The sequence below is a fragment of the Echinops telfairi genome, unplaced genomic scaffold (assembly GCF_000313985.2).
Source record: "Echinops telfairi isolate 266 unplaced genomic scaffold, ASM31398v2 ScPeMD7_443;HRSCAF=831, whole genome shotgun sequence".
Lineage (NCBI taxonomy): Eukaryota > Metazoa > Chordata > Mammalia > Afrosoricida > Tenrecidae > Echinops > Echinops telfairi.
Window position 1 is genome coordinate 1628506 of NW_022104341.1, and position 17965 is coordinate 1646470.

Sequence of the window (17965 nt, forward strand, 5' to 3'; positions counted from 1 at the left end):
GGGGGGTAACCCCTCGTGTGTGTGTGTGTGTGTGTGTGTGTGTGTGTGTGTATCAGCTTGTCAATTTCTTCAAAATAGCTAGTTAGGATTTTGATTTGGATTATGGTAGAATGTAGGTATCAGTTGAGGGAAAAGAACATCAGTAATAACATTGAGTCTGAAATCGGTAAACATAGATCTTTTCAATTATTTTCTAAAACTAAACAAACCTACTGCCATCCAGTTGATTCTGACTCATAGACCACATACGATAGAGTAGAACTGTCCCATAGGAATTCAAAGGCTGTAACTTTTGTCAGAATAAGACTGTCATCTCTCTCCCATGGAGCAGCTGATGGGTTCAAACTGCTGACCCTATAGTTAACAACTGAGCACTTTAACTACTGAGCTATCTGGGCTATCAAATAATTTAGGCAATTACTGATTTTTTTTCAAAGAGTTATAGTTTTCAGTGACATGTTCCAATAGATTTATTCTAAAATGTGATTTTTAAAGTTGTGAATGTAATTTAAAAAAATTCTCTGTTGTAATTTTATATTTTCATATATATTTAAGAATCTCCTTGCCAATTTTTTCAAAACAGCCAGCTAGCATCTTGATTAGAATTATGTTGAGTCTAGATATCAATTTAGAGGGAATGGACATCATTAATAACTGGGAATATACTTAGGGTGGGCCTGACACAAGCCATGGTATTTTAAATTGCCTTATGTGAAAGTAAGACACAGAATAAGGAAGACTGGAGAATAATCCGTGCATTTTAATCACAGTGTGATGAAGAATATTGAAAGTACTGTGGACTTCCAGAAGAACAAACAAATCTGTCTCAGAAAAAGTAGTGCCAGAATGTTCTTTAGAAGTAAGGATGATTATTAGCATTGATCTCATGGACAAGCTACCAGGAAAGACAAGTCCCTGGAAAAGGACATCATGCTTGGTAAAGTAGCATGCAAAAGAGGAAGACCCTCAATGAGATGGATTCACACAGCGGCTCCAACAACAGACTCAGACATTACAACAATTGTGAAGAAGACACAGGACAGGCAGGGTTTCAATCTGTCATACATAGGACCAGTATGAGTTGGAACTAACTCAACTGAATCTAACAACAATAATTTATTGATGCTAAATTTAAAAAATTGAACAAAATACATATAAATTCTGTTTCACAACTTTTTCACAGATTTCAATGAAGACATCTATCTTGAAAGTTATTCTAAGCCACTTAATTTTTTTAAACAAATTAATTTTTGATGAGTAGTAAAAACTAGTGCAAAATTTTATTCATCTATACTTATGCTGAAGAAGGCATAGCAAATAATTTTTGGTGGGATAAATTTTATATTTGTGATATTATACTATTAATTAGAGTCTATAATATACAAGAAAGAAAAGCACTGTAATCTAATACTCTTTAGAGAATAATTTTTCCCTCTAAGCAGCAAAATTCTCTTGGTGTGGGTATTTTAAAAGACTTATTGATTTTCTACTGCTGCACTAAATAAACAAAGAAACAGTATTGATATTGTCACTGTGGTCGTTGTTAGGTGTCACAAAATTGGTTCTGATCCTTAGTCAGCGAATGTAAAACAAAACAAAACATGGACCAGTCCAGTGCCATTCCCATAATCATTTCTATGTTTGAGACCATTGTGTGTTGCAGTCACTGTGTCAATTCATCTCATTGAAGTTCTTCCTTTTTCCCATTCACCATCTACCAAACATGATGTCCTTCTCTAGGGTCTAATCCCGCCTGGTAACATGTCCGAAGTATGTGAGATGAAGTCTTGCCATTTTCGCAACTAAGGATTATTTTGGCTCTACTTCTTCCAAGACAGACATGTTCATTCCTCTGGTAGGACAGACATGTTCATTCCTCTGGTAGGACCTGGCTTATTCAATATTCTTTGCTAACACCATAATCCAATATATCAGTTCTTCTTCAGTCTACTTTACTCAGCATTTGCATGCATATGAGGGGATTGAAAATACCATGGCGTGGATCATAAGGTACCCAGTGACATCTTTGCCTTTTAACAGTTTAGAGAGGTCTTGTGCAGTACAAAGAGGCCCAATGAAATATTTTTTTTTATTTCCTGACTGCTGCTTCCATGAGCACAGATTGTGGATCCAAGCAAAATGAAATCCTTGACTTCACTCTTTTTTTTTTACTTATGATGATGTCGCTTATCAGCCCAGTTTCGAGTATTTTTGTTTTCTTTATGTGGAGGTATAATTCAAATTTAAGGCAGTAGTCTTGGATCTTCTTCATCAGAAAGTGCTTCAAGCCTCCTTCACTTTCAGCAGGAAAAATTGTGCTGCCTGCATACCTCAAACATGTCTTAATGAGTCTTCTTCCAATTCTGATGCCATATTCTTTTTCACTTCTCAGATTTTGCTGAGCGTATAGACTGAATAAGTATGGTGAAAGATACAACGCCGACACTTAGTTTTCCTGATTTTAAACCAGAAGCATTCCCATGTTATGTTCAATCAGCTGATTCTGGGTCTATGTACGAGTTCTTCATGAGCACAATTAATTGCTCCAGAATTCTTACCAATGTTATCCATAGTTTATGATTCACCCATTCTTTGCAAAGTCAGTGAAACAAAGCTAAACATCTTTCTGGTATTCCCTGCTTTCAGCCAAGATCCATCTGACATTTGCAATGATATCCCTTGTTCTTCCTCATCTAGCTTGAATCTCTGGCAATTCTCTGTCAATGTACTGCTGCAATCATTTTCAATTATTTTGAGCAAAAATTTACTTGTGTGTGATACTAATGACACTGTTCGATCATTTCTATATTCTGTTGGATCAGTTTTCTTTGGGGTAGGTACAAATATGGATTATTTCCAGGTGGATGTCCAGGAATAGACACAAAATTAAATATATTTTTCAAATGTTCAACAGGCATGAGGCTACTCTACAATTATGAAAGTGCCTCATTATCAAAATATTCGGAATGGAAAAGTCTATGGTTAGAACATATGTCAAAGAATTGGAAAATTCACTCTTATTAAGAATTTTTAAAGAAAGAATGTAATTAGATAGTACCAAAAAGAGAGAAATAAATTCTGTTATAACTATATGCAAAGATATTAATAACCAGTCACTTGATTGCTTATGTGCTTATGCGCATTATTATATGTTTGGTTTCAAAACTCATTATCTAAGCAAGAAGAGAAAGAATGGGATTAAGAAAGTAAGCACAGTATAGAAAGGTTCTGAATCTCTACCTCCATCTTCACAGTCTTCAGGGGCTTTGGCTTTCTTACAAAGACGGGGGTCCAGCCAGGTGGTTGTCTTGGTATTGTGGCTGTAGAATAAAGATCTCAATTAAAAACAGTAAAAAAAAAAAGTATTTAAAAAGCACAGACTAAGAGTGACTAAAAGAGATGTGGTGTTTGAACATTTATCTCCTGCAGGTTCCATCTGTGTACCTCAGATTCAATAATCCTTTGTGCTCAGCTCTGTTGTATCAAAACTTCCATAAAGTAAAGGTAATGCTGGAGGCACAAATTTTAGAATAGAGACTCTAAATATGGGATAAAATGCCAAGTACGGAATAAAAGACACTTACTTAAGCAATCAAAAATGTCTTAATGGTGAGTGTGTGTGTTGGGGCGGAGTGGGGCACAGCCACATGTAGAGCATCATGTAGCTGAAAAGGCTGCATTAAAAACCTTGCTTGCTGGATTCCTTGATCTTTCCCGTGAACAAACAAACTAACTATATTTACTGCGTGCCAATGTGTAAAGACAGTCTCTGAGTGGTGCAAATGGTTAATTACTCGACTACTAACTGAAAGACTGGTTTAAACCCACCTAGAGACAGCCAGGACAAAGCCATGGAGATCTGCTTCTGAAAGGCCACAGCCTGGAAAACCCATGGAGCAGTGGCACTGGGAGACACGTGGCATTGCTATGAATCAGAACGGCTCCACAGCAATGCCTGTGCTTTGTGTACCACGCACAGGGTCTGTGCTGGGCTTGGGGTATGGGGGTACTAATCAGAGTGAGCCCTTGCCCTCACAGAGCATGAATTTAATGAAGCCTCTTCAAAATAAAACAGAATCAAATTAAAAAATTTAAAGCGGCTGCATCTGCTACATTAGAGTACAAGTGATAAGGTAAAGAGTTAAACTTGACTCTACAAAATGAAGTTTCCATCAGCATTCACTACACATTTAGGGTGTGTGGGGAGAAGCTAGAACACAGAGAAATCACTTCTGCTCTCTGTAAGTAAGCCAAGGGTGCTTTTTAAGAGCAGTTTCAGTAGCATTTAATTAGTGGTCTGCCAACTTCAGAGAGAGCATCAAGCAGTAGATACTACTCCTGAAACAAAATCACCATGTTGATGAGAAGACAAGCAGTGTTAGTTTAAGTCTCTCTCGAGTGTGATATTAAAGAAAGGAAAAAAATCATGGAAGAAAACATAGAAAGGTACCAATTAAATTAAATGATAATTAAAAGTTATTACCAAAGTATTGAGAAAATAACAATGTAAACTTTAAACTATCTTTTCTTGCTGCCTTTAATATTACTCAAACTCACTAATCTCTACCTTGGCCATAGTTTTAGGGAATGAATCCTATCATCTATTACTTTTGTGACCTTGATCTACTTATAAAAGTATGCAGTCATTTCTCACCTATTACCAGGTATGATAATAACTGGTAGATTATGGTAGACAAACTTTTTTTTCCAAACTCAAACATGGATAAGCAATGTAGGAGACATTGATATTGCTTCCCAAAAGTCTGTTAACCACATTATCAGAGAGAGAATCTTCCCGAACTAAAACCAGTACATTTCAGCGAAATAGAAGGGATCAGACCTCCAAAGATTAGGAAATAAAAACAACAACAACATGGAAATACCTTGATAGAGCAAACTCAGAGAAGCTTAACCAAAGTGATTCACAATTAATTCCTAAGTCAGCAGATGTGGCCACCCCACTAGGATTTTACTCAATATTTCCCATGGTAAAGAAGTATCCATCAGAGTTATTCAACACTGAACAGCTAACTACCTATCCTAATGTTCTTTTCTTCCAACTGCATGTTCTTCTGGCAGTAGAAACAAAGCTCAAACATACATGAAGTAGCTATATTAAGCAAACAAAAAAGCAGTGGAAAATATTCAACCAGGACGTTTCTTTCCTTTTTTTAAAAGCAAACAGCAATACATTTTCTCACTGTTCAGGCGGCTTAATTCAGGGCACAGGCTCTATGGGAAGCCTTTCTCTCTGTTGGCTCTGGAGGAAGGTCCTCATCTCTTTCAAGTTTCTGCTTCGAGGCAATCTTCATGTGGTTTGGCATTGATCTTTACAGATATTTAAAACTTTCTCCCCTGTTAATGATTAACTTATTCTTGTTTAAAGGATGAAGTTCTATAAGATTCTGTGTCCCATAATCTATTTATAAAGATATTCAAGTCTCTTCTAATGACTCTGCATCTTTCTTCAGGATTTAGTTCTAAAGTCAGCACAAAAGTCGAAAGTCTAAATTATCCTTGAAACCCTCCTGAAATTGTCCATAGAGAAAAATATGCCTGATTTTGTCTGTCTTGTACAATCCTAGCCATTAACTTTGTATAAATATATAGTGTACTCAATAATGTTCCATAGATAGTAAAAAAAAAACAACTTCACCTAGTACAGTGGAGATCATCATTGTAAAAGAAACTGGGATTAATTGAGGGACCAGATTCAAGGCTCCCACCCTTAACTCATCTGAGTATGTGTTATTTGAGTGTAGTGCCCAGTTCTCCCTATTTAATTATTCAATTATTATATTCTGTAACTTAACAATATTACTATTTTACCTCTCAGTAAATGAAGGATCAGAATGACCACTGTATAATATAAACATTTTTCAAAATATATATATAAGTAAACATTTTTCATAACAAAATGTCTGATAAACCATTAGTATATTATTCTTCCTTGGTACAAACAATGTATTGTTTTAGGTTGTTCTAATGTAGTTGTATTCAACATCTCTATAGTGTTTTTCCCTAAAAATAGTTTAGTCTGTCTGTGAAGTTACATTGTATCAGTTACTCTGATGATCAGTGAAATTCTCCTTCTTTATTATATAACTAGATTATTGGACTTGACATATTAAACCAAGGCCCCTGGACTGAAAATATTTAGCTCAGATTATAAATATCTAGCTTCCTTCCCCCCTTCTCAAATGATGGTGATTCTTGAAATAAATGTTCCTTAGACTGGACAGTCTAACAAAAAGTTAGGGGGTTGGGGGAGAGTGGGAAGGAAGAAAAGGAAAACACCCTCTATTCTTTACATTTTTCTTTTTCCACTCCTTGGCCTGTGCCCATGAGGCTTGAAATCAAGGACACAGACATTTATTATTCATCCCAGCACCGGTCACAGTAGCCAGGAGAAACAACTCAAGTGTCCATCGACAGATGAATGCATAAACAAAAGGTGGCACATCCATGCAATGGAATATTATTCAGCCATAATGAGAAATGACGTCCTAATACATGGGTGAGCCTTGAAATCATTATGCTCGGAGAAATATGGCAGAGACAAAAGGACCAAGATTGTATGATTCCACTTAAATGACACATCTGGGGTAGGTAAATGCATGGAGACACAGGTTTATTGCCGTAGTTTCCAGAGATTAGGGGGAGGAAAAACTGGAGAGCTATTTCTTAAGGTTATGGAAATATTTAAAAATGAATAGTGGTGTTGGTTGCACAACATGATTGATGTAATTTATGCCACTGAATTTTACATGTAAAATGGTTATAACAGTCACTACCGTGTGATATATATTTTACCACTATATATATAAACTCATGGAAGCCAAGTTTTTCAGCACATTTTTAATGCAGTTTTTGTGGTAAAATGAGGTGCCTCGGCTCTTTACATTTTTCATGATTAGTGATGAACCTGTTTCTAATCCTCCTGCCTTTATAAAACCAGAGCTGAAATACACCATTTCTTTATTGCAGGCAAAGAACAATGAAATGTCATCTAGGGAAATAATCAGATTAAGAATCAGCTGTAACTAGTACGCAAAATTTCTGTAAAGAAAGAAAAAGAAATGGAAGCTTTGGAAAATGGACACACACATCCACGATGCGGGGAAAACAAATTTGAGAGCAGTTTCATGGTAGCCGGGCATGTTGGAAGAGATGCAGACATGTGCTTACTCGATGAAGTAGATCATCCCCGTGTCTGTGTAGGCCATCTCCCAGTTTGGGGGCAGTGGTTCTAGATTCTCGTCTCTCAGCATGTAAGTTCTAAAGTCCATGGAGCTGTTTGTTTGGTTGTAACTTGGGACGGTCTTCATCCAGTCAGATGTTTCAGAATGCCTCTCTCTGTTTTCTGCTATTCAAAACAGAACAGCACAGGATGAAAAGTGGGTAAAGTCACACTGGTCTTCACAAAGCCTTCTTGCTTTCAAACAAAATGCCAAATATGCCCTTGTGTCTGTTATGAACACATTCTTCTATATTCACTGACATAAAAACAAAATCAACATTGTAGATTTTATTCATTTGCTGAGTATCATTAACCTTGTACAGTACCTGAGATACTAGGTTGAGAAGGAAACAAATAATACTAGAAGCAATTTAGTATATTAGATCACCAACAGCAGTAGCACTTAACACAGTCCTTCATTTTAAGAGTTTACATGTATTAACCCATATGAAATCCTCACAACCACTCTCCCAGCATATGCTGTTTTCATTATCTCCGTTTTATAGATGAAAAAGAGTAGGCACAGAGAGGTTAACTTAGCCAAGAACACACAGCTAGTGAACAGCAAAGTCAGAATTCAACTCTAAGTGGTTCATGCCCTTATCTCCTATACCAGTGGTTCTCAACCTTCCTAATGCTGCGACCCTTAAATACAGTTCCTCATATTGTGGTGACCCCCAACCATCAAATTATTTTCGTTGTTACTTCAAAACTGTCATTTTGCTACTGTTATGAATCGTAATGTAAATATCTGATATGCAGAATATATTTTCATCGTTACAAATTAAACATAATGACAGCACAGGATTAATCATCAAACTATGTAATTATATATTGTGAAATATTTATTTCTAATTACAAATACATGAAATTTTGACTTGAAGCATGGTATAGCATGGGTAACAGTCTTCATGCCGGGTACTCGTAGGTGGGTGTATCCGCATGTGGGCGGCCCGCCTGGAGATAGATAGAGGAGCAGTGTCTTGGTTCCTAAGATCACTGGAAATATGTGTTTTCCAATGGTCTGAGGCAACCCCTGTGACAGGGTCGTTTGACCCCCAAAGGGGTCGTGACCCACAGGTTGAGAACCACAGTCCTATACCAAGCTGCCTAGTGCACATAGCACAGGCCTTAGAGACTACATAATAGCACATCAACAACTCCAAAGTGCAGGCAATGCCTAAGAATCAGAGAATCTTAGAAGAGGCCTTGAATATCATTAAATAGAATTTCTTATAGCACTTCAATCCCCACTATCCTCTATTCAGCCAAATCCTACACTCTATTAATCCTGAGTAGCTTTCACCGTTCCTCAACTCTGCCCCCTCTCCAGCCCCCTTCCATGGCCCAGTGATGTCTGTCCTCCTTGTTCTACTTTCCCAACTTAAATTTCACTATCAATCTATAGTTATTATCTGGATTCTCCTGCTCCAGCTTCACTTCATTTTATTTGCCTGCCTAAAGCAAAATCCTGTGTAAGTCCTATTCTTTCACTTACTCTTATGACTGCACCCATGCAGCTGACCACATGCTACCCGTCCTCAATTTAAATTCATCATCACTGACCTGGGCAAAAAGACCTGGTCTGTTCTAGTAGAGGTTGCAGCCTAAAACTCTATGGGGCAGATTTACTCTGTACCATAGGGCCTCTCAAGAGACCTGGTACTGCTGTGGGCTAGGCAATGGGCTGCTCACCACAGGGTTGGTAGTTTAAACCCATCAGCTGTTCCTCAGAACAATGAAACTGTCCGCTCCTATAAGATCACTAACATAAAATTGACTGGGCAGCAGTGAGTTTTATGCAATTTCTAAGAAATCACGGCAGTGTAGTGAATTACTAGTTGGGCTGCTAACTGCAAGGACAGTAGTTTAAATCCACCAGCTGTTCCCATAAAGATTTATAGCCTTAGAAATTGACGGGGACAGTTCTACTCTGTCCAGTAGGTCACTAAAAGGTGTCTATGAGCTGGAATCGACTCCACGGGTATAAGGTGGAATTAATTTGACATTGTACATCAACAGCAACAACTTCAAGTGGGCATCTGATTATATATGACAATCATGTTTCTTTAGTTGATTCATTCACACCTACCTAGGTTAACTATTTCATATTTTCTTTTTCCTCAAATCTTCTACTCCTACACTCTTAGACTTACTCTTGCTTGATGACCTTATTTCCTATTTCTGAGAAAAACAGTTGAAGAGAACTTCACTAAGCTCTTACCATTACCAGTAACCATGGTAATTCACTCCCTCTTCTGCTACTATGGAAGAACTGTTTGTGCTCCTAGCCAAAGGTAACCCTCCAGTGATAAGCCATGTCCCATCTACTCTTGCCTATAGCAATTCTCTACTCTCTCACCTGCACGCCCCCCACCATCTTTCCTTTCTAGTAGATTGTCTCTATCTACATCCAAGTTTTTCCTCTATTCGCTAAAATGAAAACAAATAGGATGCTTTCCCCTCTGGCAAGCACCCAGGTCTTTCCTCTTATGCACCAACTTCCTCGAAAGACTTATTTCCATTTCTGAAAGGAGTCCTACTGGTCCAGTAGTTCAGTGCATGGATGTAAACTGGAAAGTTTGAACCACCAATCACGCCAAGGGGAAACGATGTGCTACTCTACTTCTATAAAGATTACTGACTTATAAAACACACACACGTACGTACGTACGTATGTCCCAATCAACTCCATGACAATGGGTATGGGTTTGGAACTCCACTTCTATCCTTCAAATTTTCTTCAGAGTATCTTCTGATAAGGTTTTTTGGCCTTTCATCAATAAAACATTCTAATCAAGGTCCACAGTAACCTCACATAGTAAAATCCAGTGATAGTTCTCAGTTTCCAACTTACTTGAGCTTACTTCAGCAGCATCTGTCATAGCTGATCATTCTTTTACTTAACATGTTGTCCTTGTGTGACTTCCAGGACACTGCCCTCTCAGGAGTTCTCTGATTTCACAGGTTCTTCTCTGTCTTGATGACTTCCACATGTCAAATGTTTGTCCTTGGCCTTTTCTCATCTTTCTATACTAACTCTCTTGAGACCTCATACAGTGTCATTACTATATAAGCTACATGCTGACAGTGTCCAAATGTGAATTTTAAAATCAGAACTTAAGACTTTTAAATCAACTTTAAACATTACATTTCCAATCAGATCATTAATGGGGGTCTCAAATTTAAACATCCCACATTGAGCACCTAATAAACTCTTCCCTTGTAACCTCCAACCTAAACCTTCTTTTGCAATCTTTCCAATTTCAATAAATGCAATCCCCCCCTTTTCAGGTACTCCAGTAAAAAGTTTTGGAGTCATCTTTGACTCTGTTCTCTCATCCCTCACATCTAATGTGTCAGCAAATGGTCATTCTTAGCGCCTTTTATGCTTCCACCTGTCTACGTCACCATTTCATACTTAAACTCCTGTGATTGTCTCCTATCTGCTCACCCTGTCTACAAGTCTCATGCTCTTCTACTGTTTATTTTGAATCCAGTAGACAGGATGAGTCTGTTAAAACATTATTTTTCTGCCCAAAATTGTTGCTCATGTTAGAATAAAAACCAAAATCCTTCCAGTGGCCTGTAAAGGTCTATTAATATGTACCCCCTCATCCCATCATTATCTGTCCTCACTGGTTACATTCTCTTCCCCTCCAGCACTCTTCTCTAACCACACCAGCTCCACTGCTGTTGTCTGATTACTCCAGGCATGCTTCTAAGTATTTATACACATAGTGCTTTTTAGCTGGAAGTTTCGTCACCCTGATGTTTGGGGCTTGCTTCCTCCCTCCGTTTTAACAAAGTCCCTTTCTTAAGGAGGTCTTCCAAGCCAGTCTCTCTAAAGTGGCAAACTACCTGTTTGCTTTGGAGTTACTACTGCTTTTCTTAACCTCCTCTGCTGCTTTATTTATTTTTTAGTTACGTACCATTACCTAACTTACAAGCAAATAATACATACATGATTTACTTAAGTTAGATTGTTTTTGTCTCTCACTAAAAGTTAAGTTACACAATGAGAGAGTTTTCAATCTTTGTTCACTGATGTCTTTCCAGAACTCAGAACAATGCCCAGCAGTTTCTAGTAGCTTACTTGAAAAACATTTGCTGAATAAATACGTGAAGCATTCTCTTTTTTTATCATTTCAAGTATGATTCATAGCAGTTTGTTTTTGTTGATGGAAGGCAACTTCTGAATACATTTTTAAATGTATTATTTTTATCTGGAACTTTTTTCGTAGCTTCATTTATATTTAATATTTCCAGGAATTACAAATAGCACTCTATAAATCCATTTATCTATTCAAGAAATCTTTATATTTTTGATATGCAAATAATCCAGTAAAAATTATCTGGAAAAATATAATTTTTATTTTTCAGATTCTGTTTATTTTAAAGATAATTTTATTGTGGCGCTTACAGCTCTTATAACAATACATACATCAATTGTATCATGCATATTTGTACATTTGTTGCCATCATTATTTTCTAAATATTTACTTTCTATTTGAGCCCCTGTTATCAGCTCCTCTTTTCACCCTCCTTCCCCTTCTCCTACTCTCATGACTGCTTGTCTCTTTTCAGACTGATGAAGGAAAAGAACATAATTAGTAGGAATAATAATATGGTAATGGGTTCCATAAATTTGGGGGCAGATCAAATTCATTCATTTGGGGACACCAACTTAAATTTTATTTTTAAAATCTTTTTTAGTTCCTACTGTGTTTCAGGTATGTTTTGATGTTAGGGATAAAGGAATGGACAAAACAAGCAAACATTCTTTTTTTTTTTTAAACAAGCAAACATTCTAACACTAATTTTATATTCTAGTGTTTTGAATGGAATGACTACAATTAATATTACTGAAATTAATTCTGCTGAAATTCTATGGTTTCCTATTCCGAATTATTAGTGTAAAGAATAGGAGATTTCTATCATTGAATTTTAGTTTGTTTAACACTTAATGAAAAATATAAGCCATTAACACCAAATTTGGAAGTTTGCTTTGAATATATTCAGAATTTATGGAGCATGAACACTGGCATGGATAAGAGCTCTGGATACACGGAATCCAGGACAGACAAACCTCCCAGGAATAGTAATGGGCGTAGCAATACCATGAGGGTAGGGGAAAGGTGGGGGAAGAAGGGGGAAAAAAGGGGAACTGACCTCAAGGATAGACCTATAACCCACCCCCACCGCCCTGAGGGGGATGAACAACAGAATTGGGGGTTAAGGGAGACAGCAGACACTATAAGATATGAGAACAATAATAATTTATAATTTATCAAAAGTTCACAAGGGTGGAAGTGGGGGTGGGGAGAGGGAAAAACTGATACAAGGGCTCAAGTAGAAAGAAAATGCTTTAAATGTGAAAATGTGATGATGGCAACATATGTACAAATGTGCTTGATCCAATTGATGTATGCATTGTCAGAAGAGCTGTAGGAGCCCCCAATAAAATTATTTATTAAAAAAATTAAGAATTTATATTCAAAATACTATTGGCAAATGTCTCAATTTTTATAGGTATTACTTCTAAACTCTTGATACTTTATTTTGTTTGATGGCTATCTCTGAAAATGTGTAAATTTTTTTCAAATCCTATAAAGTAGTGGTTGGCCCAAAAGACTCTCATATCCCAGGATTAGAAATAAATTTTTATATACCCTTTAGATGGCAGAGTAATGGCATATTATACTAGTACTAATGGTAATTTGTAATTATATGGTAATAGTCAAAGTTTCTACTTTTGACAACTCGCTTCAGCCTGCAGGATGGTCTACACAGATACTTTGCTCTCCACACAAATCTTTCACAAATTCAGACTCCCACCATTGTGCTAAAAAAAAAAAGACTACATCTAATTTAATGCCATGGAAAAAAATCAACCTAGAAGATCAATTAGAATTTGTTTATTTATTTGCAAACCTGTGTTTCCACTGCCATTAATAGCATCCTTGTCTTCCTCTTCTTCCTCTTCAGGAAGAGAGCTGTCCATTCTTTCCATCTTGCTGACAGATGTGGTTCGTTTCCTTTGGGATTCTGTGTCAAACTCATTATCAAAGAGGACCTGATCAACTGGGTCCGGCTGGAAAGGGCTGGGTTCTGCTGGAGGCTTGGGAGTTCCATAGAAGTTTCCTGAAGTGGACAAAAGAGCAGCAGGTGAAAGTACTCATGCTGAATTGCAGGTCAGAACATCATTACCATTTCTCTGCCCTGTCATCTTACATCGACTTTTTTGAACACCCATCTTTGGCCATAAGGAGACATTACCTTTTTAAAAGTGATGGAAGGGGGTGAGAGGTAGAAAGAGAAGAAAGAACTAATTTCTCAAGCGCCTTTAAGAGTAAAGTCACCACATATTATCTCTCTCAATTCACACACCAGGTAGTTGATTTTACATATGTAGATAAATGTATTCCTAACAAGGCTTCTTTACATGGGTTCTGAATCAGGACACAACTTATGCATTTAAATGTGCTCATGTGTTCTCATGTAAGACTAACTGGTAGAAAAGGTGGGAGTAAAGGAGGAGAAAACAAACTTACATCATTTTATTCTTATGTGAAACATAATTCTTTCAGTAAAATGAGGAAATATGTGGGCAGGACATAGCTGCGAACTAATTGATTTGTGTTGGAATGAAGGCTGTTTGTACAAAAGCAAGTTTTAAAAGTTTTTCTGAGCATTCTAATTATATTACTTTATCTCACAAGTTATTGAACAAATAAAGAGTGGTAGTGTAATTCATTATTGGCTTACTCTAGGAAAGCAAGACATATTGAGCATCAGTAATTTTTTGCAGCAAAAATAAATATTCCAGAATAGAATGAAAACAATTGACATCTCAGTTTATCATATAATAAGGCATTCAAACACAATGGAAAAATTTCAACAGTTAAATATACATTTAAAGTCCTAATCTTCTGCCCCTTCCATACCTCTCCATCCTGAGGTAACCTCTATCCTTAAGTTGGTATGTGTTCTTTCCCTATTATTGTGTACATCTAGAACATATGTATAAGCATCTGGAACATACATATAATTATTTTCATAAAAACTTTATAAAAAAGTGTTGTAATAACATTTCATATTATTTTAAATAAAAACTAGCATATAGATTGTATCTTTTTGTAACTGCTTTTTATATAATTATATTTCTAAGATATATTCAAATTGATCATATAGATCTAATTAATTCAGCTGCTGTATACTAGTCCATTTCTATGAGCAAACCCAAATGTATTTTATTAGCTCCCCTACTAAAGGAGAGGTGTTCTATTCTCTCACTGTTATAAACAGCACTAAAATGTATCTTCTGCACAGAGTTTCTTAAGAGCAGCTAGCTAGAAAGAGAATTGCTGAGCCGTAGAGTTATGTTCATCTTCAAAAGTACTTGTTATTGCCCAGATGCTCTCCCAAGGGACCATACAATGTCACACTCTCAACAGCAGTGGACGAGAGCTGCCAACTGTCCACACTATCAGATGAACACATTTTTGCTAATCAAATAGTTGTGAAATCGTTTCTGACTATTGTTTCAATTTATTTTCTCGATAATTTCTAGAGCTGAGCATATAATAATATATAATATGTAACATGCTGCTCTGTCATGTACCAAGTTCTTAAACTGAATGGTAGAAATGCTAGGGCATATATTTGCAATCAAGGCCATAGAAGAACTCCTTAAACAAAACTTGGAAAGTATAAATCATAAAGAAAACAGTGATAACTTTGACAGATTCAAATTAAGAATTTTTGTTCAATAGAGAAACATGGGCATGAATAATAGGGGACAGAGAGGGAGATGGGATATGAAATATCTAAACCTACTTAGGAATTAATATCTAAATATCTGAAGGTATATCTAAAAGCCAGAATACAACAGGAATCACAGTTACAAAAGTTGACAAAGCAAATGTATCCGAAATTTTCCTATGTCTAAAAGACTAGTAAGTATATGAAAAAATACTCTGGCAATCAGAAAAACTAAAATTAAAACAAGATGCTACTCCTACAACCATTAGATCAGCAGTTCTCAACTTGTGGGTCGCGACCCCTTTGTGGGTCGAATGACCCTTTCACAGGGGTCGCCCGATTCATAACAGTAGCAAAATTACAGTTATGAAGTAGCAACGAAAATAATTTTATGGTTGTGGGGTCACCACAACATGAGGAACTGTAATAAAGGGTCGTACCATTAGGAAGGTTGAGAATCAGTACATTAGATTGACAAAATTGTAACCTGATAAGATCAATGGTTGACAAAGATATGGACCATATTACAGGTGCTACATGAACCCTCATACATTGCTGGTAGAAATGTGTAATTCCAAAAAAAAACCAAAACTATCTCGAGCAAACAACTCTGCTCTGACATAAACTATCCATAGAAATTCTCACACAGATCAATAAGAAGGTATATTCATAGCAGCTTTATCTGTGGTGATGGGGTGCTGAAAGCCATCTGGGTGTCCAGTAATTAGGTGAATATAATTAAGCAAAATGCCACAGATTCACTACGTGAAGAACTATGCAGCTATTAATTACATGCAATGTAAATGCAGTATAGCAAGATGAATGAATCTAAAGAACACAGTAATAATTGAAAACCATAAAAAATGAAATGAGATATAGAATACAGAGATACAATACAATGTAAGTAATAAATACATGCACACAAAAGACACAACAAACAAAACAAAAACACAAATATTAAACACATCAGAATGGTCTCCTATACAGAGAAGTTTGCATAAAAATAAAAACAAGTAAGCTGTCATTTTCTCTGAGAAGTCTTCATTGGCCATTTTATGGAACAAAGAGTATTATTTCCTTTATACCTCTTATTTTTGTTTCTTTACTAAGACTTATCTCAATTTTCAGTTACTTTGAGTATTTGTTTTTTGAAGGCCTGGCCTCTAAATTTAGGCATTATCATATCAATCTTGGTCATCACAGTACCTTAGCCTCTGAAAGTATTTGGCACATAGTAAATCCATAGTAAATGGCTGTTGAATGAATGAAAGAAGGGTCAAATGAATTTTTTAAAAAGTCAAATGACTGAATAAGTGAGTGAGTGAGTGAGTGAGTGAGTGAGTGAGTGAGTGAGTGAGTAGTGGGAGCTAAGCCCAGAATAGGCAGTTGGTCAAACTTAGTGGGCTGAAGGAAATCAATGAAGGTTCTGAATAGGATATGATCAACCCTTCTGCCTGAAGATGACTAACATGGTAGCAATGGACAGGGTAAACTGGATGAAACAAAGAAATGGTAACAAATAAGATCAACTGCAATAGTGCAAGCGAGAGCTGGTCCAGTGGGCCTACAATGTGATGGTAAAAGTGAAAAGAAACATTGTGGGAGCCGCTGCAATGAAGTGAGTGCACTAGAAAAGGTGAGCACATGACATAAAGAGGAATAATGAGGAATTCTTCTTTTAGATAGAACATAAGTGGGTATTTGGATATACTGAAGTTAAAATTACGTATTTATTGAATGCAATTTCTAGGCACTGAGGATAACATTGAGAAAACTGTATGATCACTGCCTTCACAGTGCCTGTAGATTCACAACTAAAATAACATGATAAAACAATGGTGAAGTGGAGAGTATTAGGGGAGTGGATAAACTTCCCAATCGACAGTGTATTCTACAAAAGAGAAAAACTGGATGTAACACAAAAATCATTTAAAACTTGAAATTTGATCTTAAATCTATTGGAGGAAACAGAGATCAAAAAAGAAGACCAGTGATTCAAGTCTCCCCTCACCCTCAAGCTGTATTCTCCTTTCTCCAAGAGAACCGAGGTATGTGCAGAGTGATAGAGTGAACAGATTTTAGATTCCTCCACAAGAGAAAGCAATCAACAAATACTTGCTGAGTTCAAAAATGAATGTGAATTACTAAGAAAGATTTAAACAGGCCAGTTTGACTGATTTTTTTGGGGTATATTATCCACAGTCAAGTTTATAATATGATGGCATATTTTTGCTTATTGTCTTATCCAATTCTACATTAGTAAATTATAAACTACCAAGTGAAAAGAAGAAAAAAGGAAAACTTAAAAAAATGGGGGTCTTTCACAGATCAAAATCTGTCTGAAATAATTCTAGTCATTCAGACAGTTGTCTGGGTTTTTGTTATTGTTAGTATTGGGGGACATACCATCATACGTTCCACTTTCTAACAGTGCTCCACTCTCTTCCAGTGCCTTGAACTGCTCAACAGAAATGAAATTATAGTCCACCCCTGGTACTTCCCCATCCCTGGGGGCCCTTGTAGTGCCTAAGGGGGAAAAAAAAGACAAAGAAAAAAAAAGTTGTAAAGTTTTTTTAAACTTACAAAGTAGAAATAGAAAAGTTAACCTATAAAGAACACAAGGGGAAACAGACAACTAAATATATTATACCCATAGGAGGATCAGAATAGTTTAGGCAAATTAACATTACGAGATGAAAGTAGGATAATTAATAATGTAGGAGGAATAAATAAACTTCAATAAAATCTGCTGGTAGCCATGAGATTTAAAACCACCAACACTCCAAAAATCTCCAAATTGTCAAAGGAGGCTTAACTTCCTGACAGAAAACAGTTCATTCTTCCTCTAAAGCTGTTATCACTTCACAGGTGAAAGGAGAGAGAAACCCACTTCCTCTAACTGGTGTGAGTGGCTGTCCTACTCTAACTGGTGTGCGTGGCTGTCCTACTCTAACTGGTGTG

General features: G+C 36.5%; 1 protein-coding gene across 4 annotated transcripts in view; it reads right to left on the reverse strand.

Annotated features, from left to right (window-relative positions):
* Window positions 1–17965, reverse strand: part of MAGI3 (membrane associated guanylate kinase, WW and PDZ domain containing 3) — a 275989-nt gene that overhangs the window by 73237 nt on the left and 184787 nt on the right. For 2 of the 4 annotated variants that reach the window (XM_004699165.2, XM_045292006.1), the window contains exons 3-6: window positions 17411–17530; window positions 13175–13384; window positions 7189–7363; window positions 3241–3320 (exon numbers count right to left, since the gene is read on the reverse strand). In XM_004699165.2, coding sequence (XP_004699222.1) covers window positions 3241–3320; window positions 7189–7363; window positions 13175–13384; window positions 17411–17530 — 585 coding nt within the window. Of the gene's footprint in view, window positions 1–3240; window positions 3321–7188; window positions 7367–13174; window positions 13385–17410; window positions 17531–17965 lie in introns of all 4 variants that reach the window. The other 2 variants (XM_045292004.1, XM_045292005.1) reach the window with 1 other exon arrangement.